Source organism: Oryx dammah, unplaced genomic scaffold, assembly GCF_014754425.2.
Source record: "Oryx dammah isolate SB20612 unplaced genomic scaffold, SCBI_Odam_1.1 HiC_scaffold_6, whole genome shotgun sequence".
NCBI lineage: Eukaryota > Metazoa > Chordata > Mammalia > Artiodactyla > Bovidae > Oryx > Oryx dammah.
The window spans coordinates 40,264,309-40,287,696 of NW_024070190.1; the positions used below are offsets into that span (position 1 = coordinate 40,264,309).

Here is a 23,388-nt window from a genome sequence, read left to right on the forward strand (position 1 = left end):
CATCACCTGGAGCTTGCTCAAACTCATGTCCATCGAGTCGGTGATGCCATTCAACCATCTCATCCCCTGTTGTCCCCTTTTCCTGCCTTCAATCTTTCCCAGCATCAGGATCTTTTCCAGTGAGTCAGTTCTTTGCATCAGGTGGCCAAAGTATTCAAGTTTCAGCATCAGTCCTTGAAATGAAAATTCAGGACTGATTTGCTTTTGGATAGACTGCTTGGATATCCTTGCAGTCCAAGAGACTCCAAGAGTCTTCTCCAACACCACGGTTCAAAAGCATCAATTCTTTAGCGCTCAGCTTTCTTTACAGTCCAACTCTCACATCCATACCTGACTACTGGAAAAACCATAGCTTTGACTAGACGGACCTTTGTTTGCAAAATAATGTCTCTGCTTTTTAATATGCTGTCAGGATTGGTATAGCTTTTCTTCCAAGGAGTAAGCGTCTTAATTTCATGGCTGCAGTCACCATCTGCAGTGATTTTGGAGCCCCCCAAAATAAAATCGGTCACTGTTTCCATTGTTTCCCCATCTGTTTGCCATGAAGTGATGGGACCAGATGCTATGATTTTAGTTTTCTGAATGTTGCATTTTAAGCCAATTTTTTCCCTCTCCTCTTTCACTTTCATCAAGAGGCCCTTTAGTTCTTCATTGCTTTCTACCATAAGGGTGTGTCATCTGCACATCTGAGGTTATTGATATTTCTCCCAGCAATATTGATTTCAGCTTGTGTTTCATCCAGCCTGGCATTTCGCATGATGTACTCTACATATAAGTTAAATAAACAGGGTGACAGTATACAGCCTTGATATACTCCTTTCCCAATTTGGAACCAGTCTGTTGTTCCATGTCCAGTTCTAACTGTTGCTTCTTGACCTGCATACAGATTTCTCAGGAGGCAGGTTAGGTGGTCTGGTATTCCCATTTCTTTAAGAATTTTCCACAGTGTGTGGTGATCCACACAGTCAAAGGCTTTGGCGTAGACAGTAAAGCAGAAGTAGATATTTTTCTGGAACTCAGTTGCTTTTTTGATGATCCAGCGGATGTTGGCAATTTGATCTCTGGTTCCTCTGCCTTTTCTAAATCCAGCTTGAACATCTGGAAGTTCACGGTTCACGTACTGTTGAAACCTGGCTTGGAGAATTTTGAGCATTACTTTACTAGCATGTGAGATAAGTGCAATTGTGTGGTGGTTTGAGCATTCTTTGGCATTGGAATGAAAACTGACCTTTTCCAGTCCTGTGGCTACTGCTAAGTTTTCCAAATTTGCTGGCATATTGAGTGCAGCACTTTCACAGCATCATCTTTTAGGATTTGAAATAGCTCCACTCAAGGAATGAACATTACCTCTTTGGCATACTGACATCATTAACCTGTTTTCCCGCAATTTCTTCTGAGCTGAAACGAATTGCAGAAACATTCATTATTTCCGATAGGATGTGTAGTCCACATGCCTTTCAGAAAAAGGTGTTTTCTCTCCCATGAATGGTGTCATAAATTTTTTACATTTTCCAATCTGATTGACAGAAAAACTGGAACACATTTAATTGGTAATTCTTGAATGATGGTAAGAAAGAACTTTTTTTTCTTCCAGAGGTTTTGTATAGTGTGTACAAGTAATGGTCCAGTACTCTTGACTCTAAAAATATTGATGTGTGGTTTATATGCAGTGAATCAGATAGATCCTAAATAAACTATAACAATTTAAATTTTGCCTAAAACTTAAACTTTTAACAGTGATTAACAATCTGGAAATTTTTAGATTTTATCATATAATATGTTGTGAAGAAGTCACCAAAATTGGCAATACAAGATTTAGAATTATGTTAGAAAGATTTGGGGCTTTGCTTGTGGTTCAGCTGGTAAAGAATCCACCTGCGATGTGTGAGACCTGGATTTAGTTCCTGGGGTGGTAAGATCCCCTGGAGAGGGAAAGGCTACCCACTCCAGTATTATGGCTTAGAGAATTCCATAGACTGTGTATGTATAGTCCATGGGGCCGCAAAGAGTCAGACATTTTAGAAACAGTATAGCATTCACCTTATGTAATAGAAAATATCAGGTAAAATATTGAAACTTGTTGGTCATTTCTCCCAGTAGTATTTGGAGACAGTTTTGTGACAGTGTGGTGGTGTGTTTTCTTCCTCTTAACCCTAATCGCTTTCTTTCAGAGTTGTCACATGGTCAGCCCTTGGAGGAAGTAGAGAAGCAAAGAAATTAAGATTTCTGTGTTGCCCTGTTTGGATCTTCCTCTCCCCTGTTTTTTTGTTTGTTGGTTTGTTTTGAATGAGTATCTGTGTTCCTTCAGTTCAGTTCAGTCGCTCAGTCACGTCCGACTCTTTGCGACCCCATGAATCGCAGCACCCCAGGCCTCCCTGTCCATCACCAACTCCTAGAGTCCACCCAGTTCCATGTCCCGGAGTTCACTCAGACTCACGTCCATCGAGTCCGTGATGCCATCCAGCCATCTCATCCTCGGTCGTCCCCTTCTCCTGCCCCCAATCCCTCCCAGCATCAGGGTCTTTTCCAGTGAGTCAACTCTTCTCATGAGGTGGCCAAAGTACTGGAGTTTCAGCTTCAGCATCATTCCTTCCAAAGAAATCCCAGGGTTGATCTCCTTCAGAATGGACTGGTTGGATCTCCTTGCAGTCCAAGGGACTCCCAAGAGTCTTCTCCAACACCACACCCCAAAGCATCAATTCTTCGGGGCTCAGCCTTCTTCACAGTCCAACTTTCACATCCATATATGACCACAGGAAAAACCATAGCCTTGACTAGACGGACCTTAGTTGGCAAAGTAATGTCTCTGCTTTTGAATATACTATGTAGGTTGGTCATAACTTTTCTTCCAAGGAGTAAGCGTCTTTTAATTTCATGGCTGCAGCCACCATCTGCAGAGATTTTGGAGCCCCCCAAAATAAAGTCTGACACTGTTTCTACTGTTTCCCCATCTATTTCCCATGAAGTGATGGGACCGGATGCCTTAGGAGACAGGATAAATGTGATTATATTAAATTATCTTATGGAGAAAACACTCATTTTGCAGTCTTAAGATAAATGAACCATAGGATACGTTTTGGAAAATTTCTTCTTTTCAATACATGTTCCTATTTTTACCCTACTCTGGAGTCCAGAGAAGTGCATAGTACTGACCTCTGTATATAATTCTTATTGACCCAAAGGATTGAATCTTATCTTTCAAAATGGATAACTTTTCTACACTGAAATCAAGTAAGTATTATATTCAGAGAGTGCAGGAATGTACCCAGGAAATTGTTTTACTTGTGAAAGACTTAAAAAATGACTTATCTTAAAATATTCTTTCCTTAATAACAAAAGGATTTTGGTAATTGGTTTGTTTTTCTATGCTTATGAATATGCAGACATTTATGGAAACAGTTTGCAGTCTATTTGCCATTTAACTGCATTGCCTTGATGAGAAGTTTTAAATTTTGGTTTATACTAGTACTTTATGCGGAGAAGGCAATGGCATCCCACTCCAGTACCCTTGCCTGGAAAATCCCATGGATGGAGGCCTGGTAGGCTGCAGACCATGGGGTCGCTAAGAGTTGGGCACGACTGAGCAACTTCACTTTCACTTTCATGCACTGGAGAAGGAAATGGCAACCCACTCCAGTGTTCTTGCCTGGAGAATCCCAGGGACAGGGGAGCCTGGTGGGCTGCCGTCTATGGGGTCTCACAGAGTTGGACACGACTGAAGCGACTTAGCAGCAGCAGTACTTTATGTGTTCTTTTAAATCATGGTTAGGCATAGTGACCACAGGTCAAATCAAACCTCCTTCCTGTTTTTTGTAAGGCCTTTCACAGTTTTAAATAGTTGGAAAAATACTGAAAAGAATGTCATGATGCTGATCAATCTGTGAAATTCTAATTTCATATGATGCCAGTAAGTAAACCTTATTGAAATGCAGCCATGCCCATTCAGTTATATATTGTTTATGGTATTGTTTGGCTGCTTTGGGCCCTATAGTAGCAGAGTTGAGTCGTTGAGACAGGGATGGTATAATCTGCAAAGCCTAATATTTACTCTTGGCTCTTTAGGGGAAAAGTTTGCCTGCTCTTGCTTTAGATCAGGAAAATATATGGAAGCCCTCAGTGGTAGCTGCATTTAATTAAATTGCAGATGGTTAGACAGTTGTGCTTTTTGAAGACCTCTGTAGTAACTCTCAGACTTAATAGGTTTCCAGTTTCAGTAGAGGCTTATTAACAAATTGGGTTCTTTTATAAGTTATACAGGAACTGGCAATAATAGGAGTTGATGTCACTCTTGACCTATATGAACCTATCATTCATGTTATTCACTGTTGGCTAGCAACCTCAGGGATCTTAGGACAAGCATTTGTAGTTTTGCTGAAGCATGAATTTAAATTATGACTGTGGCAAATGATGTTGCAAAGCGTGTTCAGTCACCCAATCTGACATTCAAGATGCAGTTTCTTTTATGATTACTCTCATACGGTCAAGTATGATTTTTATAGGGGAATTTATGTAATATAATTGGATTTAAGATGTTATCACAAAGGTCAGGGACTTTATTGCAAGAGGAAAAAAATTTCTGTTACTAAGGCACACTCAGTATAAGTTTGAAAGCAGGCCTTAGGTCATTCTCCATTGAAAATTGTCCAAAGGGAGAGAAGTTGCTCCAGTTTTATATTTCTTAGTCTTCAATTTGTAGATATGGTGTATCACAGTGATTGATTTGCAGATATGGAAAAATCCTTGCATCCCTGGGATGAATCCCACTAGAGATCAATGGTGTATAGGCTTTTTAATGTAGTGTTGAATACAGTTTGCCAGTATTTTTTTGAGGATTTTTGCATCTATGTTCATCAGTGATATTGGCTTGTAGTTTTCTTTTTTTGTGTGTTATCTTTCTCTGGTTTTGGTATGAGGGCAATGGGAGCTTCTTAAAATGAGGACGTTTTCCTTCCTCTGCAATTTTTTGGAACAGTTTCAGAAGGATAGGTTTTAACTCTTCTCTAAATGTTTGATAAAAATTTACCACTGAAGCTATCAGGTCCTGGACTTTGGTTTGTTGGGAGATTTTTAATCACAGTTTCAATTTCAGTGCTTGTGATTGGCGTGTTTATATTTTCTGTTTCTTCCTGGTTCAATCTTGGGAGACTATACCTTTCTAAGAATTTGTCCCTGTATTTCTTGTATCCTAAAATGAAAGTCATCAGTTAAGACTTTAGAGCAAATCTCTTAAAATTGTTAAGCCAGTCAGCTCAGTCATATTGATAGAAACTAACAGCTGGTATACTGTTACCTATTTCATGCCTCTGCTGGCTCTTTGGTCAGTATTTAAATCTAGAGGATGTGTAACATAAAGAAAATATGTGTTGCAATAGTAAGGAGCACTGTTACGGTATGACAAGCCGTTTCTTTATTATCTTGGAAAATGTGTTACATATACTTCGAGCACTGTCATGTTATTGCTGTTTTTTAAACCTGGCCAGGCATATATGAATATTTTAGTGCTATGATCTTAGCTTTCACATTAGTAAAATTTTTATTGTTTCCCTTTGAACTGGGATGAAGCAGAGAATTGCACAAAAATTAGGTTAGTGCAGTAGTCTTACTGTCAGAGTAGAGATTCCAACCTGATTTTAGCTGTTATATTTTGAGGAATGACACTTTTTAATCTCATCATATTCTTCTGTATTCATGTGGAATACATCTGTTTTTCGATCATCTCATTGTAATTCAGGGTAATGTTTACCTAAAAATACAGCATTTGAGAATTTGTAGATCATGATTACGTCACATTGCCAAAGTGATTGTCTTCTGTTTCTTTTATCCTTTCTTATTATAAGATGTCATGAATTTAACATCCTAAGTCTTTTCTGTTTGATGAGTGTTAGACTGTTTCTATATGCAGAAATTCACATGGCCAGTATAAGGTTGTATAGAAAGGTAACTTCCACCTAATGTTGAATTCTTTGTTTTTAACCCATTCTGACTTAAGATATTATCTTTCACCTCTTCCGTATAATGAAAGAAATGTGTCAGATTTTGAATGGCACTGACAGTAAATAGTCTTATTTATGCCTTTTTGTTATACTAGTTCATGAGAAAACAAAATAAGTGAAGAGGCTGGGGTTTAGAGTCACAGAACTAGATTCAAGTGCTAGCTCTCTCCATCACATCCTGACTATAACCATGGACCTCTCTGTGTGTAACATGTAAAGGGGTATAATAATCTCAGCTCTACAAAAATTCATGGATTTGGAAAGCATCCATGGTATCTGCCATAGTAAATGCACAGTCTTGTTACCTATTCTTTTTTATTATTTACATTAAGGTGTCACTAATACTCAATTAAAGCTAACTTCTGTCTTTTCAAAAGGAGGAAACTAACAGCACACAAGTGAGCAATAAATAAATAGTCCAGAACTTGACTTAAGGCATTGTTTAGAACTTTCCCGTATTTTCTATATAAATTTCTAGTACAACAGATCTTGCTGCACTGGTCTTCTTTTTTCCCATTAGTCATTTGCTGGAGGTTGTAACTTGTGTAATTAATACATTGGATGGAGTTTATGAAGAAGATTCACAGAGAGTGCTATTCCTTCACTATCTGGGGAGAGGAGATTAATGAATACATGTTATTTTAGTTATATAATATGAAATTGTTGCAGGGGTAATTGCAGTTAATGAAAAGCTCAAGGCACAGCTGAATTTGTTAGTTGCATTCTGTCAAAGATAGTGAATATTTATTAGTAATCTGTGATTGTGATGCCCTTCTTTGTGAGTCTGCATTATAGCCTTGTGTCTCATTTTTTCTTTTTATACTCTTGCAACATTAGGTCAATAAATGGGGGTGGGGACTTCATTTGGCAACCTGCTAAAACACTTACAAGATTTGATCTTTTATTCTTTTGTGAGCCTCTGGTAATGATGACTACAGTTCTACAGAAATGCCTCTTCTTGGGGGTGGGGGAAGATTTCAGTTTCTCACTCTTGGCATTAAGACTGACTGCCTCCCATCGTCATTATTTACTGAGCATTTACAGTGTAGTAATCACAGTAGAGAACATAGAGAAAACACTGTCCCTGCTCTGAAGGAGCTTACATTCAGTTCACTTCAGTCACTCAGTCATGTCCAAGTCTTTGCCCCGTCGACTGCAGCACGCCAGGCTTCCCTGTCCGTCACCAACTCCTGGAGCTTGCTCAGACTCCTGTCAAGTCGGTGATGCCATCCAACCATATCTCATCCTCTGTTGTCCCCTTCTCCTCCTGCCTTTAGTCTTTCCCAGCACATGGTGTTTTCCAGTGAGTCAGTTCTTCACATCAGGTGGCAAGCTTTGGGTATAATTTAGCCCCATCATTATTTAAAGAGAGGAAAGGAAAGGATTTTAAAGGCAAAGACAATGACATACCATTCAGGATAGGCAGGGTACATAGGGAGCTAAACATAATCTCATCAACTCCAGAGCTGCTGCAGCGGATGAGAAGGAAAATTGTCTGTGGGATGCAAGGGAAGGGAGCAGGGTGTCCTTAGGCACTGAATGGAGTCAGAGGATCATGTGGCCTTTCCCCCAGATACATTCCCATCAAGTGGGAATGGTTGGTGACAAGACAGAAGGCGAAAAAAAGGTAATCATGTGCATCTGAGGATCAAAACTGAAACCAGGCTATAAGAATTTTAAGAACAATGAAAATGTCTCTAACTTACAAAGCACTATATGTAGAGAAAGATTCCAGCAACAATATGACTATCATAGTCAGGCGTTGTATTGGGATAATTTTCATGGGTTTTAATTAATTTCATAATTAACTCATAAATATGTAAATGGCATGTCAGTACCATGGTTAAGTTAGAATTGAATGAGTTAAGACTAGTTTCTGAAAATTTTTAAAATTATTATAAAAACTAACTCGTTAATATGAAAAGAGATATTAGTAACCCTGCTTAAAACAATGAGGAAATTGATACATAGAAATTTGAACTTATATAAGGTTATTTGAGTAAGTAGACTGATACTGCTGCTGCTGCTAAGTCGCTTCAGTCGTGTCCGACTCTGCGCGACCCCGTAGACGGCAGCCCACCAGGCTCCCCCGTCCCTGGAATTCTCCAGGCAAGAACACTGGAGTGGGTTGCCATTTCCTTCTCCAATGCATGAAAATGAAAAGTGAAAGTGAAGTCACTCAGCTGTGTCCGACTCTTCACGACCCCATGGACTGCAGCCTACCAGGCTCCTCCGTCCATGGGATTCTCCAGGCAAGATTACTGGAGTGGGTTGCCATTGCCTTCTCCAGACTGATAACTATCAACTTTTAACAGTATACTTTTTTCCCCTAGAATTGAATGGGTTATTGAGATGATAACTGCTGTCTAATGATTTTGGAAATGTAGCTCTTTTTTTCAGTTTGTTGAATTAAAAAAGGTTTAGTCACTGAGTTGTGACTGACACTTCTGCAACCCCATGGACTGCAGCCCACCAGGCTCTTCTGTCCAAGGGATTTTCCAGGCAAGAATACTGCAGTGAGTTGCCATTTCCTTCTCCAGGGCATCCAGCCTGAGTCTTCTTCATTGTCAGATGGATTCTTTACAGCTGAGCCACTAGGGAAGACTAACCTGTTGAATAAATAAAACATAAATAAATATTGAGCAAAACTTACATGTCAATAGTTTTAATTATAAAAATTTCTGTATAGGAAACTGATTTTATAAATCCTACCTATACTTGTCTACGAAGTATTGGCAGTGCTGCTTTCGTAGCAGTTTATACTATTACCCTCCCCAAAATATAAAGGCTTGGCAGCAGTACCCTAAAAGTAAATTTCATGTAAGTCAGCTGTGATACCCATGTAATTGTGTGAATTTTTATGTACTCATTGTCTTCATGCCAGTTAAATGTCTAGAATAGGAGTAAGAAGAACGATTATGATAAAGATAGGCGTTGAGACTAGAGAAGACTCAAGCTGTGGAAACATAAAACCGTAACTCAAACATTTGAAAGACCATCATGTAGGAAAATGATTAGGCTTGTGTTTGACTCCAGGGAGTTAAGTCTGGATCTGTGTATGGAAGATAAAGTGAGAAATAACTTGGTATCTGTCGGAACTGTCTGGAAGTGGTAATTGTTTTCCTTGGGAAACAGAAAGTTTCCTGTGTTTTGTCTGTCATGGACTTCACTGTCCCCTCGTGTGCATTAAGAGGGTTAGAGTCGAAACCCCCCGTGATAGTTTCTGCTACTTAAGTAATGAGATTCACTCAGTGTGCAGTGTATTATTAAAGTGGAATGGAGAAAAGGGAGTGTTAGGACATTTCTTTACAAAAAGGAAGACAGGTCATGGGTTGGGCTTCCCCCATCACCTCCATGACAGATTTTGCCTACTTTTTTGTGTAACATCTTTCCACTCCAGTATTTGCGTCTGCTGTGAAGCAGCACTTTTGTATATTTTCCAAGGAGAGCATAGGTGATAAGTGTAAAAGTCTTATAGTTTTGTTTGTTGGTGTTCACTGCTGCTAAGTCGCTTCAGTCGTGTCCGACTCTGTGCGACCCCACAGACGGCAGCCCACCAGGCTCCCCCGTCCCTGGGATTCTCCAGGCAAGAACACTGGAGTGGGTTGCCATTGCCTTCTCCAGTGCATGAAAGTGATGTCGCTCAGTCGTGTCTGACTCTTCGAGACCCCATGGACTGCAGCCTACCAGGCTCCTCCACTCATGGGATTTTCTAGGCAAGAGTACTGGAGTGGGGTGCCACTGGTGTTCACTAGGTATAAACAAAATATCAGTCTTTACCACAATATTATTCGAGAAATGCAGAGTGGTCTCTTAAAGCAGTGATGAAGTGAGAAGAAAAGTGCTTTACTTGGATAAACTTTAAAGCATGAAGTATGACCTGCTTGATTAGGGATTCTTTGTACTTTTCAGCCCTTTTTGGCTTTTCCAAATTGCCAGATTATTTTTATTCACCAGGTAGAATTTTCTTCTTGAAGCACCTTTCTGTCCACTGGTTTCCGCAATCTGCTGGTCCACCTTGGAAAGGGCGGCTCTGGCCACTGGTTTCCGCGATCTGCTGGTCCACCTTGGAAAGGGCCGCCCAAGTGACAGCTCTTCCCAGCTCTCCTCTAGGGCTCTTGCCGCTGACCTCAAATGCAGGAGCAGCAGAGGTGCTTTGAGAGAGAACAGGATGTCAGAGTCCATCCGGGGACCAGCAGATTGTGGGAAACCATGTGACTGTGTGATTCGCATCTCCAAGGAGAGAGCCAGTGTTTCTGGGTCTAGATCCACCCTGTTATGAGGATATCATCATCAGTAATGTAATTTAAATAACCTGGATGCTTTGACACTGGCTTGAACAAATAAAACTTTTATCAGTGCAGTTACTGGTCAGATGAGTTTGAGTAGATCTAGATTTGATGGTGTTTAAATCAAGACAGTGGCTTGTCTTGTCAAATAATGACTTGTTTAAAACTAATGTTTTAGGCTTGAAAAAATAAAACTTTTATCAGTGAAGTTACTGGTCAGATGAGTTTGAGTAGAACTGAATTTGATGGTGTTTCAATCAAGACAGTGGCTTGTCTTGTCAAATAATGACTTGTTTGAAACTAATGTTTTAGGCATAGTGGGGAGAGAACAACTCATCTGTGTATGTCTGTTTTGCTTCCCGAAATATTCACCTTGATTTGTTTGCTACCAGCCTTAGACGACCTGAAGCTATTTGGTTTGTATATTGCTTCTAACAATGAAACCCTTAAAAAGGTGTTTTATATAAGGCTTTCAGTAGAGAACAAACACATTAGTAAATTTCAAATTTTGCCTTAAGACATTCTTGTCAAAGATCAAATGTTACCATGGATTTATTTATTAGGCTCTGTTGTTATGTTATTGCTAATGAACTATAACTTACGAATTTTCATTTTTGCATACATTTAGATAAAGGAATTTTCTTCAGCCCTTAGAACACATAGGAGGGAAGGTTGGTAACATTAATGTTAGGACAGCGTAACATGGACCTTTCTCTTAATCTATAATTCTAGGACGACATAGACAGCCTAAACCCAGTTCTCAGGGACAACCCGCAACTTCAGGAAGAAGTGAAAGTCTGGGTAAAGGAACAAAAGGTTCAGGAGATTTTTATGCAAGGTAACTGTTTTGAGTTATGCATTAATTTTTTTGTTTTTTGAACTGGGCAATTTCTCATTTGCTTTTGGTTGTTTAGTTATATGCAGTATAAATAAAAGACCCAGTCTAATATTTTCAATTATATACAAGCCACAGAAAATAATAGCAAAATCAGAATAATTTCAATAGGAAGTTGATAACTTTGCTAGTTTACAATTTGAGCTAAATGCCTGGAATAAAATTATGACCACACAGGTGTTTTGTTGATAGGAAAATTTCCATATTACAGAACACTCTAGGTGTGTCCTTCCTGGAGAAGGAAGCATTGTTTTCTGTGGAGGATTGCCCAGAGCCACAGTTGATTTCCTTTGAAGAATGCTGTTGGTATCTGATAAAAATGGCTTATTTCAGTTTGCCTTCCTCAGCAAAGACCACAATACTAGTCTTAGTTTTGTTTCCTTTTTTTAGTAAGATATAAGCTTGTCTTCAGTTGAGATTTTATGATTCTAAGTGATTTCTTTTCCTGTCAGTGAAACCATGTATTGAAAACATAAGCTTTTGTGAAATTGAACTGAAACTGGAATAAAAGGACATGCAGTATCAATATTTGGTTGATTGTTTTTAAAAGGTAATCTTGTTAAATTCCCATGTTTATCTCAGCCTCAGCTTCCATGCCATTTAATTTAAGCATTAATAGAGATAATCTCAGAGTTGTGGCTTCCTTTCGTTGAATGTGTTTTTTTTTTTAATAGCAAATCATCTACATATACATTCTTCTTAGGCTAAATATTTTTTAAACTTTTATATGGAGAATTTGAAACATATACAGAAATAGGCACTTAAAAGTTCACTGAAATATTCTCTCTCAGCCCCGACTATAAAATGAAATCTTGATAGATTCTGCCCCATCTATACTGTTATTTATTTCCATCAATTTTAAGACATTGCTGTGTTCTATTTTTAAACAGACACCATACTATTTATTGTGCTGAAAATTAATAGTTCCTCAAATAATGATTACTCAGGTTCAAGTTTCCATGTCTCATAAATGTCTTCATTGATTTTTCACAGACTTGATTTTTATTTTATTTATTTTTAATCCAGGACCCAAAAAATGCCCACAAATTGACTGACTGATATGACCTGTCTCTTTTTTTCCTTCCTTTCTTTCTTTGCACTTTACTGAAGATGCCAGGTTACTATTTTTTTAAGTAACCCTTTTTCCTCATCATATTCTTAGAGATGAAATGATTAAGGCAATAGTCCATTCCATCCTAAGCAGAATTATTTGAGGCTGACTCCAGATTGTGTTCGGTGGTAGAACAAGACCGTTAAGGTAGTGTCCTGATGGGAGTTGAAAATTGGCGTATTTGGAGTTTTCTGTAAGCTTTTTCAATATTCCATTCAGAAAAACTAATTTGGAGTCTATTTCTTCCATAGTTAGATTTTTTAAGGCTATAGTTTGTATAACTGATTATAGGTATGAATATGTTTAATTTATAAGTAATATGGAATACTTTCTACAGATCTGTTAATTTGATATATTTAGACTGTTGCTGGCATAGTTTTTTAAAAACTGGCAAACAGTAAACCATTCATTGGTGTGCTGAATGTCTTAACTCTAAGAGAAAAGGCATCAACCTAGGAATCAGAAAAATAAATTCAGTCCTGGCTCTTTCACTTAAAAATTTATTTAACCTATCAACCTCACTTTCTTAATGTTTACCAACAGGAAAATACCTCAGAGTTGGAGAAGATTAAATAAGCATTTGTAAATTGTGAAAGCATTTTGCAAATTGTTAATGTATAATACTATCATTAATAAAGTGTACCAGTTTCCCTTCCTTACAATTCTTTTTAAACTTTCAAATATCTGATATCATTTTAGTACCTGTGAATTGAATTTTTATCTCCATTGTGTTGACATATTTAAATATATACAGATATGCATATATCTTTTATTATTTAATCATTGCCTATTTTCTAAAAGATACCTATATATATATACATGTAGATATTATTGTCTTACAATGTGAATTTAATCCAAAAGTACACCAGTATGGCATTTTACTGTCATAAATTCAGTGAAGAGTTTCTGCATGTTTTAAGACTTTGGCAGCTTTTCCAAATTGTTGCAGGAATCAAAATTTGTAATTGCTTATGGTAAAAGTTTTAGCAGCTAAAAGGCTCATACATCAGGTTCCACATTACCTTTTCATTTCATCCATGAAGTCGTGTATGATGTGTGGTTTTGTGTTTTTTAAGGTCCTTACTCCTTGAATGGATACAGAGTGAGAGTATATAGACAAGACTCTGCCACCCAGTGGTTCACTGGCATAATTACTCATCATGATCTCTTCACTCGCACCATGATCGTTATGAATGATCAGGTAAATAGTCCAGATTTGGAAAAGAAACTGTTTACAATTCACATACTCCATTCCCCCCCACCCCCAATGGATCAAGAGATTGATATTATTTTCCATCCCTAGGTTTTTTGCATTCCTATAATCCTAGAAAATTCACATCTATATGATGTTACATAGAGTTCACTTGAAGTTACAGCAAGATAGTGACGCCAAATTTATCTCAGCACCGAGAAAATCAGTCCCTAAAATGGAGGCATCAGACTCTTAATTGTTTAGTCTTTTTTTTTTTGTTCATCCCTAGGTCAGGTAAAACTTCCTTAAAGTCTTAGCTTTTCTGTCTCTCCAGTAATAAAAGATATTTCCAAATGGTTTCTTTTCACAAATGAAAACTTAAATGTACTCTAAAGTTCTTTTTACATTCACTTTCAGAGTTGTTTTACTCCTTTAAGTTTTATAGTGAATATGGAGAATGTTAAGGATATGAATTTCATAGGGAGTTTTAAGCAACAGTCTGAAATTAAATTCTTAATTTCAGATCTTTTAAAGCTGTACTGTATTTACCCCCCAGAAAATAGATATTTACATCTTCCTGACTGAATGGATTGTAGAGGGTATCTGAATAAATAAGAACTCCCTCTATAAACAATGCAGGTGCTTTAGTTAAATTTTTCATCAAAATGCTAAATGTATAATTTATTTCCTTAAAAGCTAACAAACTTTGACCTCACAGAAGCACAAAATTGCCTTTAGTTTTTAAAATAGTTCTTTCTTTAACCTCAAGATTACTATTCATTTATACAGTGTTTGTCCTTTTCTGCTTCCCATGCTCTATTTTCTCTTTTGGCCACGCTGCACAGCTTGCAGGATCTAGTTCTCCGACCAGGGGTTGAGCCCAGGCTGGCAGTAAAAGCATGGAGTCCTGTCCACTGGCGTGTCAGGGAATTCCGATCACGCTTTACCTTCCTGTTTTATTTTACAACTGTTTTTTGAAAATTATTTTTTATTTTTGAAATACATATTATGACTTGGCAATATATTCTTGAATACCTTTAATCCTTGTTTTTCAAGGTATACCTGCAATAGATGTGTTTGCTTTTTAAGTTTTGGTTAGAACATGAAACAGTTACCTTCATAACATTTGGGAGATAATTTTATCTTTAATGATTAAAGGTGATTTATTGTAGTCTGACAGTGTCTTACAAATTAGGTATCTCAAATTGATTTCTAAACATCTTTACTCAGTAAAGAAATTGTACCTATCATTATATTGGCTAGCTGATTGGATTTAATTTTGTTCTTGTTTTGTGTCATGGATTAGGTACTAGAACCACAGAATGTCGATCCTTCTATGGTTCAAATGACCTTTCTAGATGATGTTGTTCACTCTTTGTTAAAAGGTGAAAATATTGGCATTACATCACGGCGAAGGTCTCGTGCCAGTCAAAATAGCAACACTGTTCACGTATGTATGTTGTTAGTGATGGATTATGGTAAAATATTTTCCCTTAAATTACTTAGGATCAGGTAGTAAATAGTCATTATCAATTATTTTTAGGGTCATTATACACGTGCCCAAGCAAATAGTCCCAGACCAGCAATGAACTCCCAAACTGCTGTACCAAAACAGAATTCACACCAGCAACAAAGAAATATTCGTCCAAATAAGAGGAAGGGCTCAGATAGCAGTATACCAGATGAAGAGAAGATGAAGGAGGAAAAGTATGATTATATAGCACGAGGAGGTAGGACCCACCAACTTTTAAAGGCATGGGAACAAATAAAAATTCATTTAAAATATGCTTATTTAATATTGATATGAAAGGTAAAACTGTTTTTTTTTTAATCTCCTAGAAAATCCTAAAGGTAAAAAACAGGTGATGAACAAAAGAAGGAAAGCTGAGGAGGATGAAAAGAAACTAAATATGAAAAGACTGCGAACCGACAATGTTTCAGACTTTTCTGAGAGTAGTGACTCAGAAAATTCAAATAAGAGAATAATAAATAATTCCTCAGAGCAGAAGCCAGAGAATGAGTTGAAAAATAAAAACACTTCAAAGATAAATGGAGAAGAAGGAAAATCTCAGAATAATGAGAAGGCAGGAGAAGAGACACTAATAGATAGCCAGCATCCCTGGGATCAAATACAGGAAGATAAAAAACATGAAGAAACAGAGAAACAGAAGTCTGTTGACTTTCAGCGTCAAGAAAAAATGATTATCCATTCATCAGAACAGGCCACACTTTCTGATCATAATTCTAGTGATTTACTTCTTCAGGAACGTAATACAGAGAAGACACACACAATGGAATCATTACCAAAGGAGAAGTTTGTATCCAGACCGCCCACTCCAAAATGTGTTATTGATATTACAAATGACACTAACACAGAAAAGGTGGCTCAGGAAACCTCAAGTAGTACCTTTGGCCTTCAAACACTTCAGAAAATGGATCCTAATGTTAATGATTCAAAACATTCAATTGCAAATACAAAATACTTGGAAACAGGAAACCAAGATTCTGACCAGAACTGGGTCAGTGATGTAGTTAAAGTAGATTTAACCCAATCAAATGTAAGGAATGCTCCTTCAGGAAATGAAAACTTGAGTGTGGAAAAGGAGAAAAATCAGTATGTCTCTTACTTATCTTCTCTAAGTGCTGTTTCTGTCACGGAAGATAAGCTGCATAAACGAAGCCCACCCCCAGAAACTATGAAATCTAAACTTAATACTTCAGTAGATGCTCACAAGACAAAATCCAACCCCTCACCTGAAGTTGTTAAGCCTAAAGTCAACCATTCCCCGGATTCTGTGAAATCTAAAGCCACTTACGCAAACAGCCAAGCTGCTGGTGAAAGAAGACCAGCAAATAAGATAGAGCATGAGTTATCAAGATGCAGTTTCCACCCGGTTCCTGCTAGAGGCAGTACATTAGAAACTACAAAAAGTCCTCTAATCATTGATAAAAACGAACATTTTACAGTTTACAGAGATCCTGCACTTATTGGGTCAGATACAGGAGCTAATCACATTTCACCTTTCTTAAGCCAGCATCCTTTTCCTCTTCATTCTTCATCCCATAGAACATGTTTAAATCCAGGTACTCATCATCCTGCCTTAACTCCTGCACCCCACTTACTGGCTGGATCATCCAGTCAAACTCCATTGCCTACCATTAACACTCATCCTCTGACAAGTGGTCCACACCATTCTGTTCATCACCCTCATTTACTTCCTGCTGTGTTACCCGGAGTGCCTACTGCCTCCTTACTTGGTGGCCACCCACGACTAGAGACTGCTCATGCCAGCAGCTTGAGCCACTTAGCATTAGCACACCAGCAGCAGCAGCAGTTGTTACAGCACCAGTCACCTCATCTTCTTGGACAAGCCCATCCATCTGCTTCATATAATCAGCTTGGACTTTATCCAATTATTTGGCAATATCCAAATGGAACACATGCATACTCAGGACTTGGTCTGCCTTCTAAGTGGGTTCACCCAGAAAATGCGGTTAATGCTGAGCCTTCGTTAAGGAGGGTAAGTTAAGCTGTGGTTTACCATATGTCTCATATTTATTAACCAACATATACACAGGTGCTTTTTTCAGTATCCCGTTAATTTTTTTTTAGATTTCTTACTACAAAAATGTGCTAGAATTTTATATATATATAATTCTACTCATTTATCTATGGCTGTACTGGGTCTCCGTTGCTGCATGGACTTCTGTGGAGAGCAGGGGCTACTTTGTAGTTGCAGTGTGCGGGCTTCTCATTCCAGTGGCTTCTCTTATTGTGAAGCACAGGCTCTGAGGGTGCTCAGGCTTCAGTAGCTGTGGTGAAAATAAAATCACTCAGTCGTGTCCAACTCTCTGCGACCGCATGGACTATATATACAGTCCATGGAATTCTCCAGGTCAGAATACTGGAGTGGGTAGCCTTTCCTTTCTCCAGAGGATCTTCCCAACCTGGAGATTGAAACCAGGTCTCCCGCATTGCAGGCGGATTCTTTACCAGCTGAGCCACCAGGGAAGCCCAGTAGTTGTGGTGCATGGGCTTAATTGCTCCTTAGCGCGTGGGATCTTCCTGGACCAGGGATCAAACCCCTGTCTCCTGCGTTGGCAGGTAAATTCTTTACCACTGAGTCATCAGAGAAACCCATGCTAGAATTTTTTAAAGTTATTTTTCTAATGATTATGGAAGTTTCGATGCTTAGTAACTTGGGAGCTGAAATCTCAGAAAATCCTGTTTATCTTTTTTTAAAGCCAATTGAAAGAAGTAAACTTAAGTTGTTTCTAAAATTCCTATTATGAAAAATGAGTGTCTTCACAACTAATTATGGTATATACCCATAGTTGTTTTGCTCAGGTAAATTCCTAGAAGTGAAACTTCAGGATATAAAATTTATATAAAATTACAAGGCTTTTGGTATGTATAACCAAGTAATTTTTAAAAGAAAAATTATATTTCCCACCTGGTATGTCACTGATGTATACTATAAGCTATGCCTGTCTAAGCCCCTTGTTCTCTTAAGGCTGCTAACGTTGGAGGTTCCTGATATTTGGGTGTGAAGATGGTGCTGATATTCTCTCTGCCTGACAGAGTATTTCTGAAGATGGTGGTGTGGGACTCTTATTCCTTCATGGGCTGTGTGGTTTTTGTAACCAAATTCATTTTCATGCTAAGAAATGGTTGTTGAGGGCATTACCAACCCCACTCTAAAAAATGGGAGATTGGGGATCACTGCTAAACTCCAAGAGACAACTTAATCCTTTGTGTGGACCAGGATGCACTTTAAGTATCCTCTAGAATCTTCTAAAACACATTTTAAAAATTTAGTTTTATTGTGATAAAAGCCACACATTAAATTTATTTAACCATTTTAAAGTGTGCGGTTTAGTAGTGTTAAGTATATTCCCATTGCTATTCAACAGATCTCTGGAACTGTTTCATCTTGCAAAACTGAAACTCTGCCAGTGAAACATTAATTCCCTTTCCCCGCTAGTTCTTAACACCCACCTTTACTTCCTGTTTCTATGATTGTCTGTTGTATATACTTCATATAAAGTGAACTCATACAGTATTTCATGTAGCATAATGTTGTCAAAGTTCATCCTTGTTATAGCATGTAATAAGATTTCCTTTTTAAGCTGTGCAGTATTCTTTTTTATGTATATTTAGGTATATACCAATAACTCTTGTTATCTGTATAACTTCAGATTTCTGGATCTTGTAGAATTGAAACCTTTTATACATATATTTGAATGCTCATGTGTGTGTATATATATACATTTTTTTTTTCTTATATGAGGTTTATGGTGTATATTTTTAGTCTAAGAAATTTTATAGCAGCGTATCTTCGGTGTGATATATTGTTTTCACATTCTCATTTTGAGATGTCAATTGTTAAAACCAAAGGATTATATTTTCCCAATATCAGACTCAATACAGTATAACTCAACAAAGCATGTTCTGGAAGAGTTTCAGTGAGTCATAGTATAGAAACAGTCTAGAAGCATGTAATTAGATAGTTGTAAGTCTCAACATAGACATCAGTGTCCCCAGATACTCACTACGAGAAAGGCTGCATGTTAATATTAAAAATGAATTTTGTTGTACCTCCACACTTCCAAGTTTAATGGATACAGTGAAATGGAGTATAAATGGGCCTTGAAAATATAATTTTTGTGCCTAATCTAAATGAATTATGACATTGGAAAGACTACTTTTGACAACAAAAATTGGCAAATAAACCTGATGAAATCTGGTGAAATGTATTTTAGCAACATGTTTTCTTTTTCTACCAGTAGCAACATGGTCTTTTGGTGTTACAAAGTTAGGAAATCGTAAACACTAGGTTCTCTGTAAGTCATTTGTAAGGTAAAGGCACTGGCTTCAAGATCTGCAGTCTATAAATAACAACACATTTCTGGAAATAATTTTTTTTGCCAGTACCTCCTGGCATGTGAGATATTAGTTTCCCAACCAAGGATCAAACCCATCCCCCCTGCAGTGGAAGCACAGATAACCACTGGACCACCAGGGAATCCCCCTGGACAAAACTGTTTTAATGCTGATTAACATTCTTCGTCACATGAAAAAAATCCATATAACTATGGTAGTCGTCTCAGTACTTCTCATAAAACATATTTACTGAAAGTCACATTCTTCATAAATATACTATAAAGTCCTACTGTGATATTGTATTTAGCTTTTTCTAGTAACTGAAGGATTTTTTTTTTAATAGAATTCTCCCAGTCCTTGGTTACATCAGCCTACCCCTGTGACCTCAGCAGATGGCATTGGATTACTCAGTCACGTTCCTGTCAGGCCTTCCAGTGCAGAACCGCATCGGCCTCTTAAAGTCACAGCACATTCCAGTCCGCCGCTGGCGAAATGTTTAGCAGATCACCATAAAGAGTGAGTTCACCAATGCTTAAAACATATCTTTTATAGTTTTTCTTAATTGTTTATGAATAGGTATTTTTAACAAATGTCTTAAAACTAGACTTAATAATTATTATTATTCTGGTTTTATATCCCTTCTAATTTTCTTAATATTATAGCACTTGCAAAGTCTTGTGTCACTCTTATGATACAATAGTATTGCATAGAAGCTATGCTTGTATCATACAAGGAAAAGTGCTTACAGAAACCTTCGTGTATTTTCTTGACAGAGAATTGGAGAGGAAAGCTTTCATTGAACCATTGCGTTCTGTTGCATCCACATCAGCCAAAAATGACCTGGATCTAAATAGGTCACAGACTGGAAAAGATGGTCACTTGCATAGGCATTTTGTGGATCCTGTATTGAATCAATTACAGAGACCACCCCAGGAAACTGGAGAGAGATTAAACAAATATAAGGAGGAGCACCGTCGAATTCTTCAAGAAAGTATTGATGTTGCACCCTTTACAACTAAAATCAAGGGTCTTGAGTGTGATAGAGATAACTATTCCAGGGTAGCATCGTCATCTTCTAGCCCTAAGAGCCATCTCATTAAACAAGACAAGGATATAGAATCAGATCTTTATAAAATGAAGCACTCAGTGCCTCACAGTTTGCCTCAAAGCAACTATTTCACTACATTGTCTAATAGTGTAGTCAATGAGCCACCAAGGTCATACCCCTCCAAAGAGATTTCAAATCTTTACACTGAGAAACAGAGTAATACCCTTGCAACAGCAGCTAATCCTCAAGCTCTGACTTCGTTTATATCATCTCTTTCAAAGCCTCCACCTTTGATAAAACATCAGCCAGAAAGTGAAGGTTTAGTAGGCAAGGTACCAGAACATCTTTCCCATCAAATTGCTTCTCACTCAGTGACAACTTTCAGAAATGACTGTAGGAGTCCTACTCATTTGACAGTTTCTTCTACAAATACACTCCGGAGTATGCCTGCTTTACATAGAGCACCGGTATTTCACCCGCCAATCCATCATAGCCTGGAAAGAAAGGAAAGCAGCTATAGTAGCCTTTCCCCTCCAACGTTAACTCCAGTGATGCCTGTAAATGCTGGTGGGAAAGTTCAAGAATCACAAAAGCCTCCAACACTGATTCCTGAGCCAAAAGATACTCAGGCAAGTTTTAAGAGTTCTTCTGAACAGAGTTTGACAGAAATGTGGAAATCTAATAATAACCTCAGCAAAGAGAAAGCTGAATGGCATGTAGAGAAAAGCAGCGGAAAGGCACAGGCTGCCACGGCATCTGTCATCGTGCGTCCACCTTCTAGTACGAAGCTTGACAGTGTGCCAGCAGTACAGTTAGCTCCCAGAGATCGAGCTAGTGAGAGATCTTCACTTGGGGCAAATCAAACAGATTGCCTCAAACCAGCAGAAGCTGGAGAGAGTGGAAGAATCATTCTGCCAAGTGTGAATTCAGACAGTGCTCACACAAAATCCGAAAAAAACTCTCAGGCTGTCTCACAGGGCAGTGTTCCCAGTTCAGTCATGTCTGCTGTAAATACAGTGTGTAATACCAAAACGGATACATTCACATCTGCTGCCACTACCCCCAGCGTTTCCAGCTGGGGTGGTTCAGAAATAATTTACTCATTATCAAATACCATTTTGGCCTCTAAATCCTTAGAATGTACCTCTTCAAAAAGCGTCAGTCATTCAGTGGCTCAAACACAAGAATGCACGGTCAGCATCACAGCTCCAGTTACACCAGCCAGTAGTAAGACAGGCAGTGCTGTTCAGCCCAACTCTGGGTTTTCAGGCACAACTGATTTTATTCATTTAAAGAAGCACAAGGCAGCATTGGCTGCAGCTCAATATAAAAGTAGTAATGTCAGTGAGACTGAGCCTAATGCTGTGAAAACTCAGACACCTTCAGCCTCCCATCTCTTAGATAGCACTGTAGTCTGTAGTACAATAAACAAAGCAGACTCTGTAGGAAACGGGCAGGCGTCCCAGACAAGTCAGCCGAACTACCATACTAAACTGAAGAAAGCCTGGCTTACGAGACATTCAGAAGAAGACAAAAATACCAATAAGATGGAAAAGTCAGGGAGTTCTGTGTCAGAAATTATTAAGCCATGTTCTGTCAATTTAATAGCCTCTACATCTAATGATCTACAAAATAGTGTAGATAGCAAGATCATAGTTGATAAATATGTAAAAGATGATAAAGTAAATAGAAGAAAAGCCAAACGAACTTATGAATCTGGCTCTGAAAGTGGAGATTCAGACGAAAGTGAAAGCAAATCAGAGCAAAGGACTAAAAGGCAACCTAAGCCAACTTACAAAAAGAAGCAGAATGATCTTCAAAAGAGAAAAGGCGAAACGGAAGAAGATTTAAAACCCAATGGGATTCTCAGCAGGAGTGCCAAAGAGAAAAGTAAATTGAAGTTGCAGAGCAACAATAATAGTGGTAAGTAAATTATTTTTTATCTCAAGTAAAATGGGCTATATGTTCTTGTCGTGTTCTCTAAGAATTAGAGAGCTTAAAGGCATCTTCGATTTCATTCATTTGCCCTAGTGTAATGTGCTCACTGACTTCATTTCTACATTTCACAGGTACCCTGTAAGAGGAAATGAGAGAAGGTCTATTTCTTTTTCAAGAGGCTTGTGGAAATATGTTTTTACATAGCACTCATGTTGGCAAAAACCCATTGTGTACTTCAGTAGTTGTTCAGAATTTTGACCATCTCTATACACTGAAACTGGCTTTCTAATACACGCATACCTTGTTCTACTGTGCTTTGCAGATACTGCCTTTTTTTTTTTTCTTTTAAATAACAAATAGAAGGTTTGTGGTAACTGTGTAAGGAGAGTGTTGGCACCGTTTTTCCAACGTTTGCTCACGTCATGTCTGTCATATTTTGGTAATTCACACTTTTCCATTGTTATTATACTTGTTTTGGTGATCTCAAAAGGTGGTCTTTGAAGTTACTATTGTAAAAAGATTATAAATCACTGAAGGCTGAGATGATGGTTAGCCTTTTTGTTTAGCAGTAAACTATTTTTAAATTAAGGTATGTGTATTGTTTTTTAGACATAATGCTGTCGCACACTCTAGACTTTCTTATAGTGTAAGTGTAACTTTTATATGCACTGGGAAAGAGGAAAATTTGTGTACTTTACTTTTGGTGGTGGCCTGAAACTGAACCCACACTATCCCCAAGGTATGACTGTATTAGATATTTGCCTATAACAAGATAATAGTTGAAAAAAGAATTCCTTTTCACAGAAACTTCCTTAAAGTCTCACTTGTAGAAGAGAACTACAGAATAGTGTGGATATGGCCCATATCTCACCCTTCTGTCATCTGGAGACAAAATTGAAAACCTAATGAAAATTAACTTCTATTTAACTAATAATGTTACTCACTCAAGTAGTCCATAGCAGTGGGTAAAAGTTGAAGAAAAACGGGTTTTGTGGTTTTGTGTGTTCATTTCTGTATTCAAGAAGAATTTCCATAATT

At 37.9% G+C, this 23,388-nt stretch overlaps 1 protein-coding gene across 5 annotated transcripts in view; it reads left to right on the forward strand.

Moving 5' to 3' along the window:
• The window catches only part of JMJD1C (jumonji domain containing 1C), a 322,162-nt gene that overhangs the window by 258,546 nt on the left and 40,228 nt on the right, over positions 1 to 23,388 (forward strand). For 2 of the 5 annotated variants that reach the window (XM_040242285.1, XM_040242284.1), the window contains 7 exons: positions 11,015 to 11,120; positions 13,365 to 13,489; positions 14,787 to 14,930; positions 15,024 to 15,210; positions 15,320 to 17,001; positions 19,708 to 19,880; positions 20,138 to 22,335. In XM_040242285.1, coding sequence (XP_040098219.1) covers positions 11,114 to 11,120; positions 13,365 to 13,489; positions 14,787 to 14,930; positions 15,024 to 15,210; positions 15,320 to 17,001; positions 19,708 to 19,880; positions 20,138 to 22,335 — 4,516 coding nt within the window. In that variant the 5' untranslated portion in view covers positions 11,015 to 11,113. The remainder of the gene's footprint in view (positions 1 to 11,014; positions 11,121 to 13,364; positions 13,490 to 14,786; positions 14,931 to 15,023; positions 15,211 to 15,319; positions 17,002 to 19,707; positions 19,881 to 20,137; positions 22,336 to 23,388) is intronic. The other 3 variants (XM_040242287.1, XM_040242286.1, XM_040242288.1) reach the window with 2 other exon arrangements.